Source organism: Drosophila erecta, unplaced genomic scaffold (genome assembly GCF_003286155.1).
Source record: "Drosophila erecta strain 14021-0224.00,06,07 unplaced genomic scaffold, DereRS2 tig00000021-arrow-pilon, whole genome shotgun sequence".
Lineage (NCBI taxonomy): Eukaryota > Metazoa > Arthropoda > Insecta > Diptera > Drosophilidae > Drosophila > Drosophila erecta.
In genome coordinates, this window is record NW_020825198.1 from 893,435 (window position 1) to 921,401 (window position 27,967).

At 46.6% G+C, this 27,967-nt stretch overlaps 4 protein-coding genes across 5 annotated transcripts; 3 read left to right on the forward strand and 1 right to left on the reverse strand.

Moving 5' to 3' along the window:
- Positions 1–3: 3 nt before the first annotated feature.
- LOC6545206 (trithorax group protein osa) lies at positions 4–23,316 on the forward strand. The gene is made up of 10 exons (XM_026977774.1): positions 4–392; positions 1,461–2,037; positions 2,152–3,048; positions 3,117–3,363; positions 16,262–18,197; positions 18,549–18,804; positions 18,865–18,948; positions 19,007–19,174; positions 19,611–19,839; positions 19,898–23,316. Exons 2-10 carry the CDS (start codon positions 1,570–1,572, stop codon positions 20,236–20,238), a joined length of 4,626 nt encoding a protein of 1,541 aa, XP_026833575.1. The 5' UTR covers positions 4–392; positions 1,461–1,569; the 3' UTR covers positions 20,239–23,316.
- LOC6545122 (monocarboxylate transporter 12) lies at positions 5,398–10,158 on the reverse strand. Its single transcript, XM_001971032.3, has one exon. The coding sequence runs from the start codon at positions 9,021–9,023 to the stop codon at positions 6,573–6,575; it is 2,451 nt and encodes an 816-aa protein (XP_001971068.1). The 5' UTR covers positions 9,024–10,158; the 3' UTR covers positions 5,398–6,572.
- Positions 23,317–24,072: 756 nt separating the features above from the next.
- On the forward strand, positions 24,073–25,485 carry LOC6545123 (glycoprotein-N-acetylgalactosamine 3-beta-galactosyltransferase 1). Its single transcript, XM_001971033.3, has 3 exons — positions 24,073–24,699; positions 24,755–25,121; positions 25,184–25,485. Exons 1-3 carry the CDS (start codon positions 24,260–24,262, stop codon positions 25,403–25,405), a joined length of 1,029 nt encoding a protein of 342 aa, XP_001971069.1. The 5' UTR covers positions 24,073–24,259; the 3' UTR covers positions 25,406–25,485.
- Positions 25,486–25,523: 38 nt separating this feature from the next.
- LOC6545124 (glycoprotein-N-acetylgalactosamine 3-beta-galactosyltransferase 1) lies at positions 25,524–26,863 on the forward strand. 2 transcript variants are annotated; one of them, XM_001971034.3, is made up of 3 exons: positions 25,524–26,069; positions 26,125–26,494; positions 26,551–26,863. In XM_001971034.3, the coding sequence occupies exons 1-3, from the start codon at positions 25,624–25,626 to the stop codon at positions 26,752–26,754; spliced, it is 1,020 nt and encodes a 339-aa protein (XP_001971070.1). In that variant the 5' UTR covers positions 25,524–25,623; the 3' UTR covers positions 26,755–26,863. The 2 variants fall into 2 exon arrangements, with proteins under 2 accessions (XP_001971070.1, XP_026833472.1); XM_026977671.1 differs by having other exon boundaries at positions 26,556–26,594.
- The last annotated feature ends 1,104 nt before the right edge of the window (positions 26,864–27,967 follow it).

The following is a 27,967-nucleotide window of genomic DNA, read 5'->3' on the forward strand; positions in this document are numbered from 1 at the left end:
CATCGATAGCTCGCGCCGCCGATTGTCGCACTGTCATCGATGTGCGACAACCCTGGTAGCAGGAAGGTTTTTCGGCCGAAAAATAAAGAACAATAAAACGTTTGTGGCCCGCAGCAAAAAAGGGATCGCCGAGTGCCGTGTTAACCGGTGACCTCTCGCCCGTGCCCCGTGACCTGTGACCCCGCGCAACTGCCCGCTTCAGTGTTAGTTTGTGGCAGCAAAAGCAGCAGAATTTAGAGCAGCAGCGTGTAAAAAGTTGCGGAATTATCGTGGCACCGCGGAGAAAGAGAGAGCAGGAGAGAGCGAGCGGAGCGAGCAGAAGAGAGAGATTGCCGCACGCATAAAATATGATCAAATTGCAAAATTGATCTCAATTGGCCACTCAACAAAAGGTACGTTCGATACACCCGCCTCACCGCCCCTCAAATTAGCCCCAAAATAACAGCGAACACCCGGCAAACTCCGTTTACATAAACCTTGTAGCACAAAGTCTGGCAGTAAACCTGGCAACTTCTAGGGTATTATGGACTTTTCACTTTCCAGCAAACGATATTTTCCAATTTCTTTCATTTGCCCTGCCTCTCCGTGTGTGTGCATGCGTGCGTGTGTGTGAGTGCGTGCGTGCTGGTGTGTGTGTTGTGTTCGGCAGAGATGAGTAATTTTTGTACTCCCCAAGCAGAGCAAGAAATGCCTGCAAATGCTGAGAAATGCTACGTTAGTGCTCAGATGAACGGCAAGTTTCTATGCCCAAGTCATTTCACATTCCACGACCCACTTTTAATCCAGAAAAACCCATTAAAAAAGCCCTTTGAACCTGTTACATTCGTGACCGATATTTACGTGAGCCGGCGAATCGTTGCAATTACTCATCTCTAGCGGGCGGCGTGTGGCACCACAAAATTGTCCAGAAAACGGGTACTTTAATCGCCTGCAGTTAGTTTTGTTTGATAAATATGGGTTTTTAATGCGTCTCCATTTTATGCCCCATTGGAATAATGCGTCTGTACTGCTTTTGTTTATTTGATTTTCTTATTACACCGACAGCTGTGCAGCGTTGCCAGATCGCTTTTCGGACTGCGGCACGCGGAGTGGCGTGAATTGAAAATCGCATTTAATTAGAATTTAACCTGTGTCGAAAAAAAATATAATGAAATCGTGCGCTTTAGCCACATACGTTAGTGTTCTAATTAAAGTTTCTTATTCGATCTTTTATATCTCAACTTACACTTCACATTTTGTAAAATCACCCATAGTGATCAACAGTTGGTCTTGTCTATAGGAATGTTTTGAATTTTTACCCTCATGCCCTCATACTTTATATTAATTTTATTTTAACTAGGGGACAGTAATAGTTGAGTTATTCTCTCCCTTTGGGATCCGTGCTTGATGGATATTGATTACCAAGTCTTATATAATTAGCTTCTTGAATGAAATAGTAATCCCGATTTCTTCCCGATCAGCAACCAATTTCAATGTTTGGCGCCTGCTGCGACTCTTGAGACTCGTCTACATCCGCAAGTACATCCAATTGGGATCTGAGCCAAGTTTCTCACTTTTGGCTTCAAAGCCATGGCGTCCACGTCGACGTCGGCTTCCACGACGGCGGGATCCTCCGGCGCGGCAGGCGGAGGAGCAGCCACGCCCATCTCAACGCCCTCGACGCCCCAGCCGTCTGGCGTGAGCGGCGGACCCAGCAATAATGGCAATGGCAACAACAACAACAACAACAACCACAACAACAGCACCCTGGTCTCACCATCCGGGAACAACAATTTGATGACCCCCGTCCAGGCATTCACTCCGACCGGACAGCCAGTGTACAATCCACCCGTCTACATGTCCGCCCACGGTGGACACCCCCATGCTGGAGCCCACTACCCGGCCATGATCCCCGCTCCGATGCCCAGCAACCACGTCTACGTGAACAACGTCACTGCCAATGTGAACCTGCATGGTTGGCCGCACGGGGTTCCGGCTTATATGCCGCCTGGCGGTCAGCATCACTACATTGGACACGGCGACATGCCTCAGGACCAGGTGGGTGTAGCAGAACAGGATCTATATTCCTTTGTTCTGTAATTTCGCTGATCACTAAGCCATATTACTAGTATATTCTACACTACTGACGTCCTAACTTGTTATTCCATCCAGGGCAACACGGTGATGCCGCACCTGCAGCCTGTGCCTATCAATTTGGCACCCCAGGGCGGCTCCCCGAATCCCCATGTTCCTAGAATGGGTGGTGGACGGACGCGAGAACGCGGTCGTCCCCGTGGAGGTGGACAGCGACGCAATGACTACCATGGGCCACGTCACCTCCAGCAGCAGCAGCACTTGATCAACCTTCCGCCGCAGCAGCAACTGCCACCGCCTGACGGAGCCAATCCCGGGCTGCAACTTCAGCCGGATCAGATGGGCCAGCAGTTGGCGCCGCCAGAGGCCCATATGCAGCACCTACAGCAGTACTACGCCGCTGCGCCGCCTACCTACGCCTACGGGCCGTATCCCTCTCCCTACTTCACTCCACAGCATGCGAATCTGCAGCCGCCCCCTAATGCCACGGCTGCCCAACAGGCCACCGGGACGCCGCTCTTCATCTCGGGACCGGTTATGTATAATCCAGCGTGGTTCAATCACGGTGGGTACATCTACCCCATGATGCATCCGGCCGAGTACCAGTATGTACCAGAAGACGCTGGCCAGCCGGGTGTCGATGAACGTGGAGCTCAGCCGGATGGCGGAATGACCCAGATCTGGCACCAGGGCCCCATGTACGCAGAGGACTTTGAAGTGCTCCAGCAGCAGCAGCAACAGCAACAAGTGGCTGTACATCCCAATGGAGGTGCCGTCAGTGTAGCTGATGAGCTCAACCACAACAGCTCATCCCTGCCCTCCTCGGAGACGTCGAGCATGCTCAGTCCGAACTACCCCATCTACGATCCCCAGATGCACGAAATGCAGCACCAAATGGGCGTGATGCAGATCTACGACGATGGTCAGCTGGCCGCACTGCAGCCAATCCATCCAGGAGCGGGTCCGCTGCCACAGGTAAGTGGGCCTGGCTTAAAGAGAAGCTGCCGCAAACCGCCATATTAAACATTTCTTATCGCCAGCAGTACGAGGACGAGCTCGGCGAGTGCGGAGCTCCGCCACCAGGCGCTATTCCGGTGGCCTGGACTGCTGCCATGCCCCTCCCACCGGATGGAGTCCAGCCTGCACTGCTGCCGCCGCCGCATCACATTCTGCAGCAAACATCGCCCGTGCTAATCGAACAGCCAGCCCAGTTGGTTCAGGCCCAACCTCCGCAGCCACCAACACCCACTCCGCAACAGCAGCAGCAACAACCACAACAGGAGCAAGCGGGTGAGTGCTAGTGCTCAATATTGATTAGTGATTCATTCGGGAATTGCAATTCACAATGCGGGCTGAGTTGCACTCTGTCTAATTTCGCATTTTCCATTCCGAACGCTCATAATCTTGTTTCATCCGATGTTGGTTGATGTGGCATAATTAATCATTGAATGAAAACTAAGACTTTGCACAGCGGTGCGAAATGTATATTGTATATTGGCTGAGTCATACACATTTGAATTATCTCCTTGTGGGTCAATGACACTTGTGCAAAGCCTGCCTCTTCAGTAACTTCTTGTTATGAGTTTCTATGGTCAACTAATTCTTAATTAGTTAATGTTAATGTTATGCTCTATCTTTTGGCTAAATAAGCCCACAATTTACATAAGCACCACTTATTATCAGAACTATAAGGTAATTCTGCATTTGTCTGGTTTTTGTTTTGAAGCGAGCTCTGCGATTAAGGCAGCGAGAGCACTTTGTGGACTTTTAGCCCGACTTTGACACAGAGTATCTGGGGTTCGTGTTACTTTGTGCCTATTTGATACATTTCCTATGTAGTATGGTGGAATTCGTCTTGGCGTGCCTTCGATAGCGTCGCCTGGTCCGTGTTCCTATGCAGTTTCTGCTTACCTTGCCTTTCGTTTCCATTCGCTTCCATTTACCATATTCTCTCCACTTGGCTTACACTCTTCTAAGGTGTCAAATTGCATATGTGATGTGAGCACATTTGCCATGGGTTCTGGGCGTTAATTATTCGGACTGCCTGTTGCCAGGCCTCCCATTGTTTACGGCTGCTCTTTTACTTTGGGCTTGGTGTTCATCTACCGTCGTGTAGCCGCCAACAGGTGTTGAACTTGTTGACCACACACTCACCCACTGAATCACCCAGCAACCCACTCTCTAATCAGCAACACAAGTTGGCTTCCGTCGAGTTCTTTGTTATTATTTTGTGTGCCCGCTTGTTTGCATTGTTCACGCTTATCAATCGAATGGGCGGAGGACTCCGAGTGAAAAGGCCGGGTGGACGCCTCCCAGCCCCTTGTATTCTAATCGCAATTGAGTGTTTTAGGTGCCCATGCAGGGGATTCATCTAAGCCAGTTGGCTTGACGTATTCTATTTGCCTGGTGTCAAGCCTAATTGCCAAACAAAGCAGATGTTGGGTAATTTATTCGGTTCTATTTGACCACTGCAGCTTAGGTTCCATTTCAGTTGAAGAACTGTATCAAGTTTGATCGATATGTTACTAATTGCCTTCTTGGACCGCAGTAGACACAGAATCGCAGATAGTTACAAGGATTACATAAGTGGTCATCAACACAGCAGATTGCAGGGTTTTGATTGATTTATGGTTATTTTTAGCGATATTTAATTGGTTTTTTTTAATACCTCTCGTGTTTGAATGCACATGGAACGACTGGGAATCTCACACGAAATGGAGGAGGTCTTGCCAACTGATTGGGTTCCAGTTGTGCTAACATAGCCGTATCTGTATCTACGTTGGTTCGACGAGAGGTTTTTCTTTTATGGCTGTTTTCGAAGCACTTGGCGTTGCAGACGGCTCTCATACGGCGATATCGCCAAGTGTTTGTCCACTGACTAGAATGAAACTACACTGCACCACTGTTCCCCTGGCCCACCGCAATTAGTGCAGCCATAACTCTCCGTGGCAAATTGATTAGGCTAATCATTTGGGGCGAGGGTTTACGAGTAAGCTCGTTGTGATCTGATTTTCCGCGACATCGAAGGCGTCCCTGATAAACGCCTTAATTTAAGTCCAAGGCAAACTCTTTTGATCGATGGCTTTTAGAGCGGCACACGCTCCCCGGGAGATTATAATTGTGCTAAAGCTTTCACGAGTTACCTCTTGATACAAGTACTTACACTTATTCGCATAGAGCGCAGTCCATAAAGTCCATGTTTGTCGTTTTCACCGAACGTTGCGAAGAAAACCCACTCAAGAAAAGTTCCAAGGAACCAATTTCCAATAAACCATTATACATATCCCCCAAATACGCATATACTAAGATAGAAAAACGCATTCGTTTCGACGGTTTTTAAAATGTATGGCAATATCTTTTATTACTATTCTGCTGGCTGCTTTTCTCATTCCTTCAACACTTATTGTTCTAAATGTTACATTGATGTGTTTCCCACTCGCTCACTGTTGCTTGTTGCCCCATTCTTATGCGTAAAACAGTTTTAGAATATTGTTTGTGGTACATATTATACTGTTAGTTAATTAGTTAGCCGCGTGAACAATTTCGTTTGTATAGAACTGCACTTGCCGTATTGCTTATGGTTCGTAGCTACTAGGCTATAGGTTTGGATAGTTAAAAACGGACACACACAAGCCTTAAAAATCATCATTTGCTCTTGGTTTTTCTGTTGCTGGACTTTATAGTTAAGTAAGTAACTTACAAAAATGAGCCGTAAATTTGTATTTGAGTGTAAAATTGAAAACAATTTTAGTTCTTATTGCGGTTCCTTTGTGTTTTCAACTCGCCTTTGAGTTTTGCCGTGTAGCGTTCTGTCTTAAAAAATATACAATTTATCATTTCTCGAAATAGTTGCTGCTGCCGCTCTTTAAGTTAATCGGGCCACCTCTACTTAGCTACACTTTAGTTTACACACACGCTATATCGCTATATCGCTGTATCGCTATATGGCTATTCCGCTACGGTATGACACATTTATAACGCCTGGCCAACAACTATTAGAAGTACACAATAATCTTTAATAGTAATCATAATGGTAATTATAGTAATCGTAGGGTTTAACAAACAAATAATAATAATAATAGAATTTACTTTACAATATTTTGTGGTTGCTGTATAACAGTTGCAATCTACCAGCGATCGGTATCAGTTTTCGATCGGTTATTTATGAGCGTAGTATAACTTTATATATAGCCGAAGGTTTCTCTATATCTTATCGCAAGCTAAGCTGAGTTTTCCTGGTAGAAAAGTGCATTTTCCGCACGCCATCCTCCGCCGCTGTTGCCTAGGCTTAAAGGTATACATATATATATGGTGTGGGACCGGCTATATATATATATATCCATCCGTCTTCTCAACTTTGTATATAGGTGTGCTCGATCTCTGATCTCCTCCTCCTCTGCTGTATATGTAAATAGAAAAATATCTCACCGGATCCTCTTGAGCTCCGCACTGCCCCCTGTAAATTCACTTCTCTCTCGTTTCCAACCGATCGAATCGCCTTAGAGCTTCGATTCGCTTGTCTTCTGGGGGAACTGTGGATGTCCCTCTTCCTGCTGCGGACTCGCCAGTGTCTTGATGATCTTGGGCACTATGGTGATGGGCTGATCCTCGTCGTCCTCGGCATCCTCGCCCTGCTCCTCGTCGATGGGCGTGAGGGTTTCCACATGCACGGGCGTCTCCTCGGACGGACTGCATCTCTTCAAGCAGGGCGCCAGAAAACTGGTTATCGTGGAGATGCCGAACAGGGCACCGGCCATGTAAAAGGGCAGGTCGTAGGTGTGCGTCATGTCATAGATGGCTCCCGCCAAGGGTGTTCCGATCAAGGCGGCAAATCCCCTGAACAGGATCAGCAGTCCGAAGGCATTTGTTAGCTTGTCCAGGCCGAGCAGATCGACCAGGATAATTGACGTCAGCGAGATGTAGCCCGAGATGGCCAGTCCGAAGAATATGGACATGGTTATGTACGCCGCGTAGCTGTAGCACAATGGGGTCAAAGTCACGGCTATGGTGGACACCAGGAGGCAGCAGTTGTTGAGCAGCAGCGAGTTCACTTGCGGCAAGTCCGCCACCCAACCGCAGAAGACACGGCCCACGGTGTTGGTGATGCCAATGATGGACAGCAGCATGGCGGCATCGTTCTTGGGTATGTCGTGCTCCTTGGCCGCATCCACCAGGTAGACGAAGGGCACGTACAGACCGGCCATGCCGAATATGTTCGAGACACCGATCAGCATGAAGACGGGATCCTTCAGCAGGCTCACATCCAGCATGGTGTTGACCACGGACTTCACGGAATCGGGAATGCCCAGGCAGGGACACAGGTCATACTCCTCGCGATGCTTCTCGGCCTCGGCCAAGGGATCCAGTTTAGCCACACTCTGCATGCTCTTCTCGTACTTGGTCAGCGACAGCACCGAATTCCTGTAGTTGGCCAGCGACTTCTGGGACTGATATTGCGGCAGATTCGTCACGGATCCCGAGTAGAAGATGTCCTTGCGGGACATGGGTCGCACCATTCTGCCGCTGCTGCCAGTTTGACTGCCGCCCTGCCTTTGGGACAGCGACAACTTGGAGGAGACGAAGTCACCGCCACCTCCTGCCTCCAAATCTCCGCGAGAAGAGGCCCTGATGGCGGCCAGCGAAGGCTGGAAGCGCTCCGAAGCGGAGGTTTTCCTCACCCGCGTGTTGAATGCTGGCACGGATCCGTTCTTGGGCAAACTCTGATGATCTCCGGCCAGGAATGCGGGCTGCGATGCGTTCCGCGTCATGGCATCCTGCGAGTGGTACGGGCTGGTCTCCGACTCCGAGTTCCTGTGGGGACGACGGCCGACGGCACCTGCGGCGGATCTAGCGGATAACTGGCCATTGCTGTCGCCATTTGGTGGAGATTGTGCGCCGTTCTGCCGATGAACATCCACCACTTTGGACTCTGTGATGGTGGGCAGGGTGGAGACGGGATGCAGACCTCCGCCGCCTGCCTGTTGAGCCAGCAGCTCCAGATTCAAGCTGGAATGCACGCCGGGATCCGCATTAAGCGGCATCTTCAGTTTCCGCTCGATGGTTCCGTCCGGTAGCTGCACCATGAAGTGGGAGCCCGCAAAGGAGCCCCTTTCCAGCTGCAGTTGCTTCTCCTCGTACATCCGCTGCATCAAGGGCTTCTGCTTCTTCTTTTTCGGGTAGGTCAGGGGTCGCATCATGGCTCCGAAGATGGCGCAGTTCAGGATCAGGCCAGCGAAGATGAGCAGGGCGTTCTTCCAGCCGTACTCCTCCAGCAAATAGGTGGCCAGCGGGGCAAAGGCGAAGGTGCCAAAGCCGGAGCCGCAGACCGCTATTCCGGTGGCCAGACTCCGCTTGGTTTCAAAGTAGTAGCCCACGGCCACCACAGCCGGCAGGTAGATCATGCCGAACCCGAATCCTCCCATGAAGCCATAGGTGGCCATCAGCATGCTCACGTTGGTACTGAAGGTACTCAAGACGAAGGCTATGCAGGCGATTATGCTGCCGGCTATGCAGACAGCTCGGCATCCGTACTTGTTGGCCAGGGCGGAAACGATGGGTCCGGCGCTGAGGTAGACGCCGGACAGGAGGCTGCCCACCCAGGCCACCGTGCCCTTGCCCTCGTGAAAGTAGGCCACGAACTCCTCCAGGAAGATGCCGAACGTGTAGGCGATGCCGTCCACGATCATGTTGCACATGAAGCTGGCGAAGCAGATGACCCAGCCGTATCCTCCGTCCGGCGGAGGCGGCAGTTCGCCGTACACGCTCTCCTCGTCGTCGTCATCCTCGTCGTTGTCCTGGTTGTCCTCGTCCTCCGGACTCTGTTCCGCCGTCAGCCTGGCCGCCTCCTCGCAGGCCAGCTCACTGTCCGTCCGCTCGAATCTCCTCAGCCTGGCGGACGAGGCGGAGTTGCCGCCCACGATGCCGGGATTTGAGCTGTTTGTGTCCACCATGTTGGTGGGACGGACGAAGGGTTAGGGGCGCTCCTGGGCTCACACACGCGGTTTTGGTGAAGTTGAAAATGTGGGCTAGAAAGTGCGAAGTGCGAAGGGTGCGGAAGGAGGAGAAGGAGGAGGAACGTCCGCTTGGCGTCGCTGCCCGCGTGCGAATGCCAAATGCGAAGGAGAGAGCCCAAGTTTATCTCTTCACACTCGCTCTTTGCAAGCTCGCTCTTTGTTGCTCTCCCACTGCAGTTGTGTTGCGCTTGTGTGTGTTTGTGTGTGTGTCAATTGTTATTGAGTTTTTGTTTTCGTTTAGTTTGATAAATTTATAAATTCACTAGCGATAAAAGGCGTGGGCTGCCTGTATTTAAGCAAATATTAGACGACGGCTGCCTTTAGCTTGGTTTATTAATATTTTAGCTCCAGTTGGACTGCTTGACTTGGTTTTGTGCTGGTTTCTGTTTAACCGTTACTAGTTTGCTTGCGGTTTTTTGTGCCTTATTTTTGCCTACTTCCGCTTTGTTTGTGTATTTTTAACTTGCACTTGCAGCTGCAGCTGAGGTCACTAGAAAATGTTTGTTTTCCTTAAATTTTCTTGATTTTCGCTGGTTTTTCGCTTTGATTTTTCTTTGACTTTGATTTTGCGTTTCTGTGATTTCCTCAGCTTTTTTGGGGGTGCTGTACGTACGTACGTGTGTGCGTCGTAATTTGCGAATGCAATTGTATAATTTTCCGATTTTCAGCTTTGAAATTCGATTGGAGAGCGTGGCAGAGTGTCTGAGAGGGGGCGGGGAGGTAAGGTAGAAAGGAGAAGGTAGAAGAGCGGAGTGTGATCGATAAAAAGCGCACACCAAGCACACACACTCACACTCGGCGGCACACACACACTACTCGATAACAACTTTTAGCTGCAGTTGCATTTTGGCGACATTTGCATTTGCTTTTTGCGAATCTGGCGAAAAATAACAATCTCCGATTCCGATTTTGAATTCCCCGAGTTTTGTTCTGAACTGCTGCGCCGTCCGCTGCGAAATGAAAATGAAAATTCCTCGTAACGGCAGCAAAAAGCGACTGTTATACGATATACAAAGATAAATTCTAAGTTTCTGTAAAAACACTCGCCCTCTCTTCTTTGCTCTCTGGCCCGTTTTGTTGCATTTGAAGTTCAAGCTCACAGAGCGCAAGCTCCACTCGCGCTCTCTCGCCCCCAAAAAACAGCTGATTCAAACAAAAACAAATCGCAGCGACAGAGCGGCGGAGAGAGAGAGAGAGAGAAAGAGAGAGAGGCGAGCCAAGACAAACAACCCCTCTGTGTTTGCTCAAGGGTTGTCTTTTTGTCTTTCTCCCCTCGTTTTTTATCATCTTTGCTTTTCTTTGATTTGCATTTGAAAAGGTAAAGCCTGAAAAACCGGTAACCGCCTTTTGCCACATGGCCTCAGCAATTGTTCGAACTGTTATACTGTACAACGTTCTTATAACAAAGAGCACCGAAACTGTTGCTCTTTGCTGCCGATTTAGGTTAAAGGTTAACTTTTACTTTCCAGAAGCTACGCTCATTTTTACAGGACACTTTCTAGAGGAATTTAACTTTCCTAAAGACACTTTTCAATTGTGATTGAAAAGATGACAAATATCAAGGGAAATCTCTCTTGAAGTATAGATATATATTAGTAAAAACAGTACAACTCCCAAACTGTAAGTCTCATTTAGTAGAGTTCTACTGTCTGTCACTCTAGGTGCGTGTTTGAGTGAAAGTGATACTCTTGTCTGCCGCCTTTTAGGCGCCGACCATTGTATAATCCGCGCATTATCTTTACCGTTGGCTCCCCTAAATAATAAAATGCATTCGACACGCAGCTGATAAGAGGGCCTTTTGAGATACTTGTAGTTATTTTGTTTATCAACGTTTTTCTACTGTTGCCAGGTCGTAAAATCGTAAAAATGTGCTTTTCGTCTTCTGGTTTATAACAGTTTTTCGGCTTGGTTAGCACTTTTTCGTCGTAGTTGTTGCGGTTAGGCGTCGTAAGAGATTTCTTTCGTTCTCTTTGGCTCCTTCTCTCTTTCCTTCGGGGGATGTGTGCAGTTCTTCTTCTTCTACTTGGGTGGTTGGTCAATGTCATTCATAAAAATTCCATGTCAAACACACGCTCACATGGAAGGAAAATGAAACCCCTCCGATATTGTGGGTCAACGCCAGAGGGCGCCACTTTGCCTCTTCCCACGATTTAACTTGCGTTATTTGTGTTCCGATTCGCTAACTCGATTTGCTGCTCTGTTATTAACGCATTACGTGGGAACACAAATGGCCGACGCCTCCAATCTTGGCCAACAATCTGTGTGTGCCTGCAAATCACACTTAACCCAACTGAAATGTAATCCGAAATAGCGGTAATCGCAGCAAAACTGTTATACCGCAGTGTGTGCGGTTAGATTTCAAGCTATTAAAGTTGCATGTGCCGCAAAGTGCAAGGTACTCAGTACCTTTTTAAAACGAGGAAACGAGGTAGCACGGGACACCCGATATCCAAAGTTTCAGGGGTCAAAATAAACGTGGTGGATTAGTGGCCGTTTGCACCAGGTGTCTTTGGGAAATTAGCTGCCCCATTTAAAACAGAATTCTGTGCCAAAAAATCAAATGCAAGCGAGTGAAATGTGGGTGAAATAGGGCAATGCACTAAGAAAAACAAGTTAAAGTAATCCGACATACCAAAGGATTTAAGTGCATGCCAAGTTCAAACTAAAATAATTTTTTTACAAACTACATCACTTAAGTAAATGCGACAAGTTTGATAAAGGCGACATTATTCTTTCTACTTTGCGAGCGTAAATTGTTTTTCCCACTGTCACAGATGCTCACTCTGTGTAATGAATAACTATCCTTGAACTATTCATCTTTTGCTGAGGGAACAGAGCTGTGCAGAGACAAGAACACAAAAAGAGTTCTCCAGCTGGCCAAGAGCTTTCCTTCGTTCTTTATTTCCTCGTTGCTAACAGGTTGAATGAACCAGTGATGACTCTTCAATTATTGCCACCCCACCTTCCTCGCAGCACCCCATTAAGACCACCCCTTTATGTCCATCACCACCCCCCCTTTCTTCCTAGTTCCCATGCCTTCTTTGTTAATGAAAATGAAAATTGCGCATACGCCGTGTTGTGCAGTCAATGCTTTGTTTGGCTGCTAAGCGTTTTTTTTACGCTGACAACGCTTTCCTTGCCACTGCCATTGCCCCGATTCAGATACAGATACAGATTCAGATACAGCTTGTAGAATATTGTGTTTTCAAAATGACGCAGTTTGTTGCTTCGACTGTTTTACCTTGCTGTTTTTTGCCCGTTCAACTTGTTGCGTTGCTTGGTATGCAACGCCCGTTTTTCCGATGAGCCTGGCCTCAGTATCTGTCAGATACATTGCCTATCTGGCAGCTACAGTCGAACTTGGGCCATAATCAATCCGACTCGGGAAAAGCATTCAATTAATGAGACTTTGATATGCGGAATTTCCAGTCCCACACCATATCTTTGTTCCAGTTTGTCAGTCAGATCGTTTCATTTCATCTCGTGAAGTGCTCGGACTTCTGCCTGGAGTTCTACTGTATGTACGGGTTACACTGAAGCGAGCTGCGCTCCTTCTTAATCTGCTACTCGCATTTATATGTTAATGTGGGCGTGTGTGGGCGGAGGAGACAGGATACATTTCAGCGCAGTGTCCTTGTATTTCAGGGCTGTCAGTTCACCTCAACTTCTGTTGCTCGTCGCCGCGCCATCGATGCCTATCAGTTTATGCTTTAAAGCCACATCGAAATAAACCGTCAACAGCTTGTAAATAACTTGGCGATAAGGTGGCGGAACCCCGACTAACCCCACTGTACTATCCACACCAAAAACAAACTTTATAGTTTGTTTTTCTTCTGCGGCGAAGGTCGCGTGGCTCATAGAATTATGCAATTTTCGTTCGCATTCAATTTCACTTATTGTTCTAAGCACTTGCCCGCCTGTCTTCTTCGCTTCGGCTATTACTTATTGTAAATTGACACAAATGAATTCAATTGAATTGCCTGCAACAATTCGTTTTTGGCCCCGTTGCCAGGCGGTGGAAACTGTGCTCATTCTTCAGTGTATTCTACACTGCTCTGTATCCGCCATGAATTATCCAACGCTTCAGCAGATTACTTATCAATTTCAATGGGGCAGTTAAAGTGCTGGGAACAATCTTCATTATGGGCATGCATACGGGTCAGTTGAAACCATGTGCGACTCACGTTACGCATACGACGCGTGGGCTAAAAAATGGAAATTGTCATCTTTTCTTGAATGCTTTTCCTTTAAGGGATAATATATATAAATTATGCGAAATTTCATTAATATGTTTCTGACATGTTTGCATACATTTTATAACAAATAAAACAAAACTGTAAAGGTAAAAGGTATTATTAAACACACGTCCGATATTGTGTGGATGTATAAAACCTTGAATACCAAGAAGTGCAACGTTTGTATAATTCAAGCACAAGAAAGAAACTTTCTATATGTGCCATAATTGCATATACTGCAGTATTCTTTATACTGGCTTCTTTGTTCTCAAAAACAAACTTTAGCCGCTACGCACTTTGATTTGTTTTCATTTTTGTTTGTGACTCAGGGAACTGATTAAAGGAACTAATCAACAGAATGATTAACTTCTTATGGCATAGAATTACATACATTGTGTTATGGCTTCTTTGGTATAGCTAACTATTTATTTGTAAGCCAAAAATTATATTATACGTAACTATATTTGAGAATGGCAAAGCATCGAAAGTTGGGTTTTGTTTTATATAGAGCTTCCGCTAAGTGAGAGCAATAAAATATTTTTATGACTTTCTATTTACAACTTGATAATTTGTTTGGGATGCGACTTGCTATATCTGAAAATGTGTTTCTGTTGCTGATTCTTTTCTCAATTAAAAGGCGTGTTTACAATTGGTGACTCTCGGATCGAATCGAAGCTCAATAAGCATAAATTACTCATAGAGCGGGTCTGTTGCTAGCTCATAAAAAATTGAATAAAATCGCGCGTTCAATAACAGCAGCAAATGGATTGTGGAAAAGGGGGGAGGCTTTCGGAATGCCAGTGACTTAACCAAGTTTGAACCATTTTCATTGGATGCTTATGCTCGCTTGGGGAACGGAAACAATTACGAAATCTTATTTCTTTTCTCCAAACAAATGTACACCCATACATAGGCATATATGTGCCCTGATCAAGTGCAATTTGAGACTGGAAAACAAATTCATTTGAACTAATGAAGCTCGGCGGGCAAACTGTTATACTCGTACAGATGAAACCGAAAGCGGATGGGTGTTGTATGTATTCTAATGGATTGACATGGCTGCGAGTCTCCGACCCCGTTGATTTTTCATTTATCACATGGAACATGGAATAACAAATGGAAATTGAGTACAGTCCCGCCGCCCTGCGTATTATATTGTTGTTTCGTGCCTGACAATTTCCCTGTTCGCTTTCGCTGCAGTCAACCTATTGCAATTTACCTGTGCACTCAGCTCTGTAATTATCCATCCAACCTTGTGACAGTGCGGATCGCGCGCTCTCTTTCGCACAAACCCGGCTCAGTGCGTCCCTCTCTATTGAATCGTTATGGCAACACGTTCCAAAGCGCTTGTTATTGCACCCAAACCGACACCATGCCGCAGATTCGCCCCCCTCTACGCCGCTTGCAACTATTTTAAATGCATTAATCTCCACACATTACCATACAGTATTTGCGCTCGATTTGCTCGATTTCACCTATATTTATATTTATTGAACAACACCGCGCACACTTAGTTCTCGGCTTGTTGGTCGCTAATTGAAATTAATTAGCGCACTCGAAATTCCGCAGGGGGAAGTGCGGGGTCTCATTGTCATATGATGCCCTCGATCGATGGACCCCGCGGGGGTGCACGTAATTCCAATCATAAATGGGCGTTTAACACCGGCTGCCAATGGCCAAAACTTCGAATTGAAGTGCACTTGGTTAGAGCTCAGGCGCTAATTCCCATTTTAGCATGCTCGAAAATGGCCAATAGGCAGATGTAAATACTAATATCATTAGCAAAAGTACAGGCTGCCCTGGGAAAGTTGTCTTTGAAATAAAGATCCGATCGGGGAATAAATTAGCAGTGTTTTGAAAAGTTCATGCGGGATTTTGAATCGAGAAAAGAGTGGGAGAGGTATGTAAGCACTTTATAAATAACAGGAGCAATCTGATCAACATTTTGATATTTCCTCATTGTTTTTATAAAGGGAGCAGTGATTTATTGCGGCGAGAAGATCAAACTGAATTGACTTATTTATCATGCATATACGGGTATATTTCATAGTTATGCTCTCGATATCTGTAGTTTGCATTTCCCATAGTATATATCCCGTCCCTGATCCGCTTTGTACAAATTGGGGAGCGATCTGTTTGAACTGTGTCTGGGATGGGAGATCACATGGATGTTGACTGCCATCCGCCTGTGTTGGCTTGGCCTTTTCCGGCTCCACTGTGTGAGGCTCTTATCGAGTCGGGAGTGAGTGGGTATGCCGTTTATCTGGTGGCCCATATCAGGGTCGAGTGCGAAGTTCAAACACCTAGCAACAGGCCAATCCGCCAGTGATTTAATAACAATTTGGCCGTAAATGGGGTCTACTCTCACCACTCACGGCGGTCTGTTTTTTCCCTACTTGAGTTTGACATGGATTAGTTATGTTTTCTATTTGCACTGATAGCTGCAATCGATGGCCCGCTTATCAGTATCAGAACAAATAAAGCAGAAAGGCGGGCATGAGAACAATGTCTGGCGGCAGTTATTGGACCATCCATATATAGTTATGTGGACCGAAAACCCCCGTGGAGCCGGAAAAGGGAAAGATATGCGTGCTCTGTTTTTGTATCTGCTCTGTGCATATAAATATGCAGACAGATTAAACGGCCTATGCGTATTGTTTGTTAAATTTGCCAGTTCTTCACATAATAACGAATCAATTTGGGGTTTAATTAGGCATTAATTGCCTATGGCTTCACAAAATGCCTTACAATTCAGGCAGTGATCATTGGAGTTCTAAGCATTTGGCTTCAATTGGCATCAATTATGTTGATTTGGTAAATTTGTTTGCATGCGGCAATTGAATTTCATCTCACATTTCAATAGCGGGTGCTGGGAAATTGCCATTTAAGGTCAGAGTAAAAGCTTTTATTGATTGTAATCAACTTTCTTGCTCTTTGCAGTTGACAAGAGTTTGACAAAGAACAACAACGAGGTGGTGGCCTTGGACGAAAAGTTGGCCAACGAGAAGCAGCAGCAAATCGAGTTAGAGTTCCACCAGCAGCAGCAGCAGCAGGAGCAACTGCAGCAACAGCAAGAGCTGCTGCAGCAGCAGCAGCAGCATCATCATCAATTACCACAACAGCAGCAGCAAGAAGAGCAGCAGCAGCCGCTGCAAACCGAAAAACCGCCAACAAAAGTGCCAAACCTTGTGGTAGCAACAGTGGCACCTCAGCTGCAACAGCCACCACCGCAGCAGCAGCAACAGCAACAGCAGCAGCAGCATCACTCAGCTTCGCAGCAACATCAGCAACAGCAAACATCACCGGTTGTGGTGCCGCCACAACAGCAGCAGCAGCAGCAACAACCTGCGCAGCAGACTAGCTACCATGATCAGCATCATTTGCCGCAGCAGCAGCAGCAACCGCAGCAACAGCGCAAGCCCTCGCAGCAATACAATCAATCGCAGCAGCAACAGGTGCGTCGTAAGTACTCCTCCGAGTACAATCACCATCATCACCAGCACGGCAGCAGCGACACGGGCATCCAAACTACCAAGACCATGTCCTGGACCAATTCCGCCCAGCACAAAAAGTCCACACAGTCGGTTTCTGTCACCGCTTCTCCCAATAATGTAAACAATGGACCGGCAGTGGGTGCTGCAAGTGCTCCGGCGGGCAAAACCAACTACGGCCACACCACAAAGACGTTTACCAACCAGCAGCATTACCAGCAGCAACACTACCACACGCAGAACACCTACAACAACAACAGCAGCAACAGCGGCGGCGGAAGCAGCAGCAACAGCAGCTCGAGCAGCAGCAACAACCAGCCGCAGGTGCGCAACTACGGCACCATGAAGGTGCCCTCCTCGCCGGTGGCAAGCACAGCACCAACGCTGGAGCGCAAAAACAGCCAGCAGGCAGCAGCGGCGCCGTCAGCAGCAACTGCAGCTGCAACTCCCGTGGCTATCGCAACAGCAACTACCTCAACGGCCAGCATTACGGCTACCCCAAATCAATTTCAACCGGAGACCGGCAACAGCAGTGCATCACCAGCCGCAGCTGCCCCGCAGCAACAGCAGCCTGCAGCACAGCAACATGTGCCCGCCGCACAAGCCGCCGCAGCAGCAGCAGCGCCAAGCAAATCCTACAGCAACTATGCTTCTAAAAAGCATCAGAGCTATGAGCCCGCAGTCCTGAGCTCCGTGGTGGCCACCAGTTCATCAGCCAACGCGCAGCCGCAGCTGAATCTTGCCCCACCTGCGCCACCAGCCTCGCAGAACAGCAGCGACAGTTCGCAGCTTTCGTGGGCCAGTTTGTTTGCCAGCAACAAGCCCGTGGCCAAGGTGGCGCCCTACGAGGCCAGCAAAATTGCGCAGCAGCAGCAGCCGCCCCATCCAGTGCTCCAATTGGCTCCTCCGCAGCCAGCCCAAGTTGCAGCTGCCGCGCCAGTTGCTCAGCTAGCGTCGCCTCCTCAAAATGTGCCCCTGCCCACGGCTCACCAGCAATCACAGTTGCCAGCACCAGTGCCGGCGCCCACGGCTCCGCTGGTCACACCAGGAACACTCTCCTATTCGGCTGCATCCGCTCAGGCCGTTCCTGCTCCCAGCCCCGCCTCGGCATCCGTCAAACCACTCAAGCCGGAACCGGCGCGTCCAGTGCAGCAGCACCTGGATGAGTGGACCAACAAGTACGCCGAGTACCTGACGCGCCACAAGACCAATTTGGCGCCGATCAGCCTGCGTCCCCGTGGACTGACCAACAGGTCAAACTACTGCTACATCAACTCGATCCTGCAGGCCCTGCTCGGCTGCTCGCCGTTCTACAACCTGCTGCGCTCCATTCCCAAGCAGGCGGCTGTCCTGAGCGAGGTGAAAACGCCCACTGTGAACGCCATGTAAGTTCATAGGTCTAGAACTAAGTCGGATACCTGGAATTGAACTATTCCGAGCCTAGCCACAGGCCAGTCAACAGACACTTCGGCACCAATTGCCAGCCGGCGTCTGTGTTACGTTTGTGGGAGATGAAATGCCACCGGCCCCGTCTACGTTCTCTGGTTACCTCCGTTTTGGCGGCAGCTGCTGAGCGTTGGGGCTGGTGCACGTGCTCCGAGTTTCAGCAGAGGATCTCACTTTTATTGGATTTCTTCGCCAAAGCCGGCACAAACACTACTATTATTTCATCTTGTGCTACATCTAAGTACACTGCCGTTTGCGTTTTATAACTTTCTGCTTTTTATTGCCCATAGGATGTCTTTTATGACCAACTTTTCATCGCTGCCCAGCGGTCTCCGCCTGCGTCTGAACAACCTCAACAAGGGACCCCAAAGCAAGGGCAAGGACGAGTTTGTGGGCTCGGATTTGCAGTGCGACATGGCCTTTGAACCCACAGAGATCTACAAGCTGTGGAACGATAGCCGCGAGGAGCATGTCGAAGGTCGTCAGGAGGACGCCGAAGAATTCCTGGGCTATGTTCTCAACAAGCTGAACGACGAGATGCTGGAGGTGGGTACTTGCAAATATTGTGTTGGAATATTTCTCAGTGTCTGGTTCGCTTTGTTGCAGGTGATTAAGCTGATTGATAAACCCACACCCCAGCAAAATGGTCAGGAACCCGCGGAACCAGAGGATGGCGGCGATGTTTGGCAGGTGAGTTAATTGCTTTATTATGATGTCATTTCAGTTAATTAATTGTTTTCCGCCCCAGATGATTTGCAACAATCGTAACAAGGGCAGTGTAACCCGCCAGACCGACTTCGGACGCACTCCCGTAAGCGATATCTTCCGGGGAGAACTGCGTTCCCGGCTGCAGCGTGAAGGAGAACACTCCACGGATGTGATTCAGCCTTTCTTTACGCTTCAACTGAACATCGAAGTGCGTTTTTAATATTGATACTCTTTTATATTAGATTAAGAATTTGTTTCTACTAATTTTATCAATCAGTGAAAACTTACAAGTACTACTACTTTAATGTTTTATGGCATCGTCATAGCTAAATCTGTATTAAATGTATTAATCACCACTGACAAGTCAACAGACACTTCGGCACCATTTGCCAGCCGGCGTCTGTGTTACGTTCGTGGAAGATGAAACGCTCAGCCTCGTTTGCGTTTCGTGATTGTCTCCGTTTTGGCGATGGTCACCAGACGTTGGGGCTGATGCACGTGCTCCGCTTTTTAATAGAGATAATTACATTTGTGTTTTTTTTTTTCAACAAACAGTGGGCACAAACAATTAATATAATATATAGCTTAGAAAATCATGCTCATAACAACTTTTTTGAATTCTTAAATGTTATATCTGTTTACAGAAAGCTGCATCTGTGAAGGAGGCACTGGAGATTCTAGTGGGCCGTGACCAGCTGGAGGGAGTCACAGGCAGCAAAACCAAACAGGAGGTTGTGGCCTGGCAGCAGATGACGCTGGAGAAACTACCCGTCGTCCTGATATTGCATTTAAAGTACTTCGACTACCGCTCTGATGGGTGCACAAAGATTTTGAAGAAGGTGGAGTTCCCCGTGGAACTAAAGATCGACGCCAGTATGTTGCCATGAAATAGCCAGTACCCTGCCAGTGTTAATGTATCATTTTATTTCAGAAATCCTCGGCTCAAAGAAGACCTCGCAGAAGCAGCGCGCTTATCGCCTGTTTGCGGTTGTCTATCACGATGGCAAGGAGGCTTCGAAGGGCCACTACATCACAGACGTGTTCCACACGGGCTACAGCAGCTGGCTGCGCTACGACGACAGCTCGGTGAAGCCGGTCAGCGAGAAGCACGTTCTCCAGCCGCACACGCCGCGAGTGCCCTACCTGCTGTACTACCGCCGTTCCGACACCCTGCCACCGCAGCAGCAGCAAACTCAGCAGCAGAATGGCGGAGGATCAGGTGGAGTCGTGGGCAGCAGCTCCTCATCGTCGAATGCCGGGGATAACAAGTGAAAAGGAACCACAACGGGCGTTGTAAAAATACATCAGAACTTTAAGTGCTAGCGATATACTACATATATTTTTGTGTCAGTGCGTGTGAGCGAGATTGCGAGTTTGGTTTTATATGCATATACATATACAAATTAACAATTAGATATATTCGCGCGGTATATATTTAAGCCCAAAGTCCAAAGCGCATGACCGTGTGTTAGAGTACGATTGTGTGAGAAAGCAAATTAGCTCTAAGCTAGACTAGAATTAAGTTAGAGCATAGAAATAGGCAGCAAAAGAAACTCGTTGGAACGAAAACTTTGTACAAAGAGGAACGAAAGAACTCTGTAAACTAAACAGCGAGTAAATTAAAATATAACTTAGTGCTAAATTTACAAAATCCTTCAGCGTAGCGAAACTCCCCTATATCTGTGGCACAAAAGCTCTCCCAAATGTTAAAAGTAGTGGATGTTAGGAGTGCCCCTAAATACCCTTGAAATTTTGGCGATATGTTATGACAAACGCTTAGAGCTGTATATATACACAAATAATCATATATTGTAGTTGATCAGTTTCGCGGCATGCACCATGCATTTAAACAAACCAACCCAGCAACAATATATATCGAATGCTTTGAATATGCTTTAAAGAAATATACATTTAGAACCAAGGTGTTTTCCACACAAAGAGTAAATACAGGCAGTGGTGGTCAGAGCATTGGCCGCAAGCATTTCAGCATCTGCAAGCCAAATTGGGTTACTTTGGTTATGGTCTCGAAGACCAAATCAAATAGAATCTTCCTTTACTAACAATTTTTGCTCAGGTAGATGGAAGTTTGTACATGAAAGTAACGAGCTGAGCACATTATCTTCACGGCTATTACTAGACCACCACTGGGTATTGCTTTGCATATAAGCTGCAAAATAAGTTAACAACGCGTTCATTTTGTAATTTATTTTATATGTTGTTTAGTTTTATACGTAATCAGTTAGGCCAGCAGATTCATATATACATATACGGAACTTGTTATTCATAGTTAGAGAAACTTTTTTGGGGATTGTCCCCGGCTTGGATGCGACGTTTGCCTTCATGATATTCGAGTTCTTAACTTTCTTTCCTCGGACCTAGAGCATTTAGTTTGTACATCATGTTAGAGAAATGTGTTGGGATTGTAACGAAAGATTTGAAAGGGAATAATAATTATCTGTAATCGGGTACGAACTAAAGCTAATCAACCATACTAGTTAATAGATGTCTTACAAACGTATACACCCATATATATTTTCTTAAGCTATATAATCTAACGCGTATATATTATTTATAGATATCGTGCCAATGTTAAAACATCTAAAAATTTTTAAAAACCAAAAAAAAGAACGTCATTTGAGTAAGAAGACATTACAACTTGTCAAAGCTTGTCAGTGGCTAAACAAAAAGGGAATAATACAATTAATTAACGAATAATAACTTCTCTTATCATTTATTTGATGACTACCATTTTCAAACACTATAAAAGCAAAAAAAAAAAAGAAAATCATTGCAGGCTATTATTATAATATTCAAAGATTACAACCGACGATTAATCGTTCTCAAATGGATTGTTATTCTGCAATGCACTTAAGAACCAGGTCTTCAATGGTGAGGGAATAAGCTGAAATCTTCAAATAGTCTTGGGGTAATCGTATAATAGTGGAATGCATTGACATATTTCGCATATATTATGAATAGGACTTAAAAGCGAAACCATAAATATAAATCTACATATATATATATTTTGATGTTATACACATATGAACTAATTTTAAGCGAAATTATAGGATTTTTATAGAAACTTGTACGCGTCTGCGTTTTGCTAGTTACAAATAGGTTCCTAAAACTATACGCAAAAAATAAAACAAAAAAAAAATGATACAACCACAAAACGGAAAGAAATGTAAAAGCAAAGGAATATTGAAAAACAATAATATTATTACTGATATATGTAGTTTAAAGCCAAGCTAAACCATAAAGAGTAAAATTTAACTGAAAACAAACAAACAATACATATAAATTTATAAATCCAATTTATACAAAAACCACGCAAAGCAAAGAAACATGAAAAGATTGAATGAAGTTGAATTACCATTTACATATATTTTTGCAAGCGAAATTAGAATGTCAAACATAAACGAATGAAACACGTAGAATATAACTAAAGCGGTATAATTGTAAAATGTTCGCTTATATAAAAACATAATTTTTTTTTGTAATTGTTATGTAATTTATGGAATACTCCAAAAATTATTGTATTTTTTTTGCACTTATTGTTATGTCCAATCTGAAAAGTGTGTTTTAAAGCCATTGTGGAAATGGAATCGATATCTGAATTTATATCATATTTAACCAAGTATCCCTTTTTTTTGTAAGTCCCCAACTGCCTAATGGTTTTGGAACACACCGTTCTGTGTCCTATTTTTTAAATAACTAAAACACGATATTCTTTGTATCTTTTGATGATTTTTGTAATAACCTTTTGACATTCTGTTGTCCCCGATTTATGTATGTTTTAGTTGTAAGTAGTTTCTAAGGCTGTGTAACTAACTAACATAAGTAATAATCCTTTCTGCGTGTGGCCAGGTATGGAAAGGGATCATTACCCCGATTGTTGTAATTAAGTTTGCCGGACAATTTTTGTTTATTTCGCAACCTTTTCCTACTTTTTGAGGCCTCTGGCCAGAGGCTCCTCCGATAAACAGAAATTGGCAAGTGCACTTACTAAACGTATAACGAGGATTAGCATGTAATCGGGGAGGAAAAAATCGGATTAATGAGCTGCTCTAAGTACGCTTAGCCAGCTGACAAACTAATATTACAAGTTTAATAACAAAGTGTATGAACGGCGAAGGCCAAACAGCAAAGAATAACAAGACACTAGATGTTTAACAAGGCGAAATGATTAACAACACAATCTGAAGTGAAATAATTAGTCCACATTTAGTCTAAAGAAACCATGCTAAAGTAAATCTACAACCTAAAACGAATTCAGTTAAACTAAGTAAACTTAACAAGCGGATATGTACCATGGAAAGCTAAATCATAAACAATCGAAATGAAATGAAACATTATCTAGCAATAAAATAAACGAGTGATTTCATTGCCACAAGCAAAGCGGTTCGCTTCGTTGCGCTGGATTGAATTGGGATTAATCGCAGTGGGCGAGAGGCACTAATTTATGCCGGATTGGGTCAAGAGGAGGCTCCAAACCGGTTGGCCCCAAAAATAGATGGCCGTGCGATGCTCCGGATGCTCTTGGCCCACGAAAGGGAAAGGAAAACCATTCGCCGGCTAGTCAGCCGATAATTGGCAGTCACTTTGGAGCAACGTGAGTCTTGTTTTGGCTTCCAATTGTTGATTATTCGAAAGATTTGCTGAAAAAGACGACCGACGACAGAGCAGCGAAGACGAACGCAGCACGTGTGACTCATTACAAATGCCAATCGCAAGTCAAACCTGAAAACTCGTTTTGGCCGGGCTGAGAGAGGTGCACTTGAAACAAAACCTTATGCGGCAAGTTGGCTGAAATATTCTTGATTAATCGCTTTGGTGTACAACCTTCGGTTTATTTAGATGCATAGCTCTAATCATCTGTCAGTTTTGTAGGAGGCTATGAAAATTAATACGTTAATTATTATAATGAATGCACTGAAATCATAAAATAATATCTTCTCTTATTTTCTTTTTTCCTTCAAGAACCAATTTGGTCAGCCGATTCTACAGTCCATAATTAAAATATTTTTACTGAAAGGTAAGTGAAATTCTTTTTTCCAGTGACTTTGATTACCAACTTCTTTCTCCGTCGGGGGAGCCTCTTTAAGCCGTTTGCGATGTGAGCCCATCGAGCAGTCGACGATCAGCTGGCGGCGATGAGCGACACCGCGAAATGCATTCGCTGTGCCCCCGGCTCGTTTTGTAAGAGCTCCACTCCAGTGCCCTCCAGTTCCCCACAGCGGAATCGCCAAATGCCAGCTGGAGCTGGTTAGTTGCAGCCTGGAACACACTCGCCATGTATCGCAATATACTCTGCCTGGCACTGGGCCTGATCATTGGCATTCAGCTGACGGACTTCTTGGAGTACTTCCAGCTGACCGACAGTCAGTTCGCGAGCACGGCCATCACGCAGCTCGAGGAAGGGGCCACGCCCCAGCTGGCGACGGAGGAGGAGCTGGCCCTCTGGCTCCAAAACGAGACACGGGTTCTGTGCATGGTGCTGACCCTGCCGAAGAATCACCAGTCAAGGGTCAGGCGCGTGAGGGGCACGTGGGGCAGGCGCTGCAACAAGCTGATCTTCATCAGCAGCCAGGAGGATCGCGAGCTGGGCGTCATCGATGTGGGCGTGCCCGAGGAACGGAATAACCTGTACCTGAAAATGCGAAAGGCCCTGGAGTATGTGTACCAGAAGCACGGCGAGGACTACGACTGGTTTCTCAAGGCAGATGATGACACGTAAGTGAAAACGTACCAATCACAAGGTCACATATTCATTGAAACCTTGTTTCAGCTTTGTGATAATGGAAAACCTGCGGTTCCTGCTCTATCCCTACGATCCCGAGGCAGCGCTCTACTTTGGCCACAGATTCCGCACTAGCTTTCCGCAGGGCTACATGTCCGGTGGAGCTGGCTATGTAATGAGCCGGGATGCACTGCGTCGGCTCAATCTCTTCGCCTTCAACAACAGCCAATTCTGTCCCATCAACAACATGTCGGAGGACAGGCAGATTGGCTTCTGCCTGCAGAATGTGGGAGTAGTGGCTGGCGATTCGCGAGATGAGGAAGGTCGGGACCGATTTCTGCCCTTGTCCCTCAAGTTTATGCTGCCTACGTTTCCCACCAACAACTGGCTGCCCAAACTGACATTTTACGAACCAGTAAGTACCATATATTCCAAAAGTACTATAGTATCCCTGATAAACACGAATGTTTGTTTCAGGTGAATGAAACTGGCTCTTCCTCGGGAATTAGCTTTCACTACGTCAAGACGCACGAGTTCGAAATGTACGAATACCTGCTATATCGACTGCGCATTTTTGGAACTCCCTTATCCCAGAGATCACTCCCACCCAGACTGGGTCCCGATGAACTGCAGAACCAGCTCAATCAGTGGGCTCAGGAGAACAGCACGAATTCGAACGCGTGGCTACAGCAGGACTAACAGAGCTTTCTGCCCATATAGTACATATTTAAGACTCATTTACAATGCCCACAGTCGAATAGAACTATCTTAAAATATCACTAGACTCTTTGTAGGCAGAAAAACTGCCATAAGCGGTCATGGGCTCTCCAATCGAGATGTATAACCGAAATTGCTGCGCCAATTAGACACAGCATGGGATCTTTTCTCAGCGAAAAACGCTGCAATCGCAGTTTACAATGATCCTGGTAATGGTGCGGAACACCATCTTCCTCTTGTTAGGCATCATGTTGGGCATTCGACTCACGGATTTTATAGGCTACCTGAAGCTGTGGAGGAACAACGACGTGCGGACGAGTGAGAAGGCGGCTCTGCTGAAGTATCCGGTGGCCTCGGAGGAGCACCTGGCTACCTGGCTGAGGCGGGAGGTGCGAATACTCTGCCTAGTGCTCACCATGCCATCTTCACACCGCACAAAGGCGGCGCTGGTGAATCGGACATGGGGAGCCCGGTGCAACAAGCTGATCTTCATGAGCAGCCAAACAGATCCCCACCTGAATATACTGCAGATAAACACATCCGAGTCCCGGACGAATCTTTACGCCAAGGTGCGCACAGGAATGGCCTATGCACATGAGCATCACCTAAACGAGTACGACTGGTTTTTAAAGGCTGATGATGACACGTAAGTGGAATAATTTGGCCATTAGACACACAGCCTAAGAAATGTATCTTTGCAGCTACATTGCGATGGAAAACCTGCGCCTGTTCCTGTATCCGTACGATCCGGAATCGTCTGTGTACTTCGGCTGTCGGTTCAAGGCGTACTTTTCCCAGGGCTATATGTCCGGTGGCGGAGGCTACGTGCTCAGCAGGGACGCCCTGCGTCGTCTGAATCTCTTCGCCCTGAACAGCAGCACCACTTGCAAGTTGAACGGGGAGCCCGAGGACCTGCAGATCGGTCACTGCCTGCAGGATGTGGGTGTTGTGGCGGGGGACACTCGGGACTTCCAGGGGCACCACCGCTTCCTGCCCGTCAGTCCCTTTACAGTGTTCCCCACCATCCAATCCGACTCCTGGCTGGATAGCTACTTCTTCCACAAGCCAAATGTAGGATTTCCTATACATAACTAAAGTGCTTATAAGTAATGTTTCACTCTTTGAAGAGAAGTGACTGCTGCTCTGCCTCGGCTATATCCTTTCATTATGTCAAAGACGTGGAGTTTGAGTTCTTCGAGTTCTTCCTGTACTACCTGAGAGTCTTTGGATTGCACAGGACGCCGAGGGCGCTTCCATCGCGCCTGGGATTCCGTCAGATGAACGAGCTTCTGCAGCATTGGTCCCACCAAGTCACCGACAACAAGGGATAACCAAGGATATCCAGTCTAGTTCTGCGTATATGCCCCTTAAGATGCATCAACAGGAATTGCATACTTAATCTACGATTTGGAAAAATGGAAAATAAATATCTAAGTTACATGCTGGGAACTTTGAAGGATATCTAGTGAAATCAGGGAAAGCTGTGTTCTCAGCCTGCGCCTGCTGCTCCAGTTCCCTGAGCAGCGCACCTTCAGTGGGAGTGGCTTCGACCTCTGGGAGTTCCTCCTGCATCGCGTAAGTGTTTTTGGCTAGCCGATGTGGCCCAGACGCTGCCACCCCGTCTGGACCTCCGGAAGATGCATGCCCAGCTGCGATATTGGTCTCGGATTGCGTCCAATAGCCATGCCAGACTTAATGTAATTGCTACACCTTGATGAATAAACAAGGAGCCGGGAGAAAAAGGAGCGATGAAGATTTATTCCAGCAATAAGGCAGACAATGGTTCGTCTTCTTCCTGGCAGTGTCCTGTCGTCCGGAGTTGTTTTGCCCATTTGTCAAGGGCGTTTGCTCCAGAAACAGAAACAGAATCCAGAACCCAAACCCGAGCTCGAGCCCTGCGCTTTAAAGCACAATTTATCAAAAGGACGCGTGCCCGTTTTCCGAGGGGAGATTAGTGAGGGAATTGAGGGAATCGAGAACCGGAAAATCGAGCGAAACGTGCCAAACACGTGAAAAATACCTGGGGATCATTGCATTGTTATTTATGAGCAACGAAATGAGCTCGGAGGGGAGGTAAAACCGGACTGACGGCACGCGAGTTCAGACGGTCCTCGGGTTTTTGGATAAGGATAAACTCGTTTTGGCAAGGCAGCTGGTACCCCGAACTGCCTGTGTGCAGTTATCTAAGCCAGGGGTGGTGGTCCTGGTCCATAAAAACCTCTGGAACGTGCCCAACCCAGTTTCAGTGCATGTATCTGTATCTGAATTTCGAACCCCAGTTGCGCCTGCGCTGTTTGCTTTGTTTCCCCTAATGGTCGCCCATTTGCTCGGCTTTTGGAGGGAGCTTTCGACATAGAGCTCCTATATCTTTTGTAATTCCTGCATATGTCCCAATTCCTGCATATATGCTAATGTAACTACACACGTGTCCTGGTTAACGGGCCGTAAAGCGGGCTCCCTACAGATTTCCGGATCGTAACTGCTATCAGTGATTGCGATAAAGGCTCGGCGGCGGCAGCTGCTGACTTTTTCAACTAAACAGGA

Coding starts and splice junctions, on each gene's coding strand:
- LOC6545206 (XM_026977774.1), top strand. CDS start 1,570: ATGGCGTCCACGTCGACGTCGGCTTCCACGACGGCGGGATCCTCCGGC. Junction 2,038..2,151: donor GCGACATGCCTCAGGACCAG/GTGGGTGTAGCA, acceptor TATTCCATCCAG/GGCAACACGGTGATGCCGCA. Junction 18,805..18,864: donor TGAACGACGAGATGCTGGAG/GTGGGTACTTGC, acceptor GCTTTGTTGCAG/GTGATTAAGCTGATTGATAA.
- LOC6545122 (XM_001971032.3), bottom strand. CDS start 9,023: ATGGTGGACACAAACAGCTCAAATCCCGGCATCGTGGGCGGCAACTCC.
- LOC6545123 (XM_001971033.3), top strand. CDS start 24,260: ATGTATCGCAATATACTCTGCCTGGCACTGGGCCTGATCATTGGCATT. Junction 24,700..24,754: donor CTCAAGGCAGATGATGACAC/GTAAGTGAAAAC, acceptor ACCTTGTTTCAG/CTTTGTGATAATGGAAAACC. Junction 25,122..25,183: donor AACTGACATTTTACGAACCA/GTAAGTACCATA, acceptor TGTTTGTTTCAG/GTGAATGAAACTGGCTCTTC.
- LOC6545124 (XM_001971034.3), top strand. CDS start 25,624: ATGATCCTGGTAATGGTGCGGAACACCATCTTCCTCTTGTTAGGCATC. Junction 26,070..26,124: donor TTAAAGGCTGATGATGACAC/GTAAGTGGAATA, acceptor GTATCTTTGCAG/CTACATTGCGATGGAAAACC. Junction 26,495..26,550: donor ACTTCTTCCACAAGCCAAAT/GTAGGATTTCCT, acceptor CACTCTTTGAAG/AGAAGTGACTGCTGCTCTGC.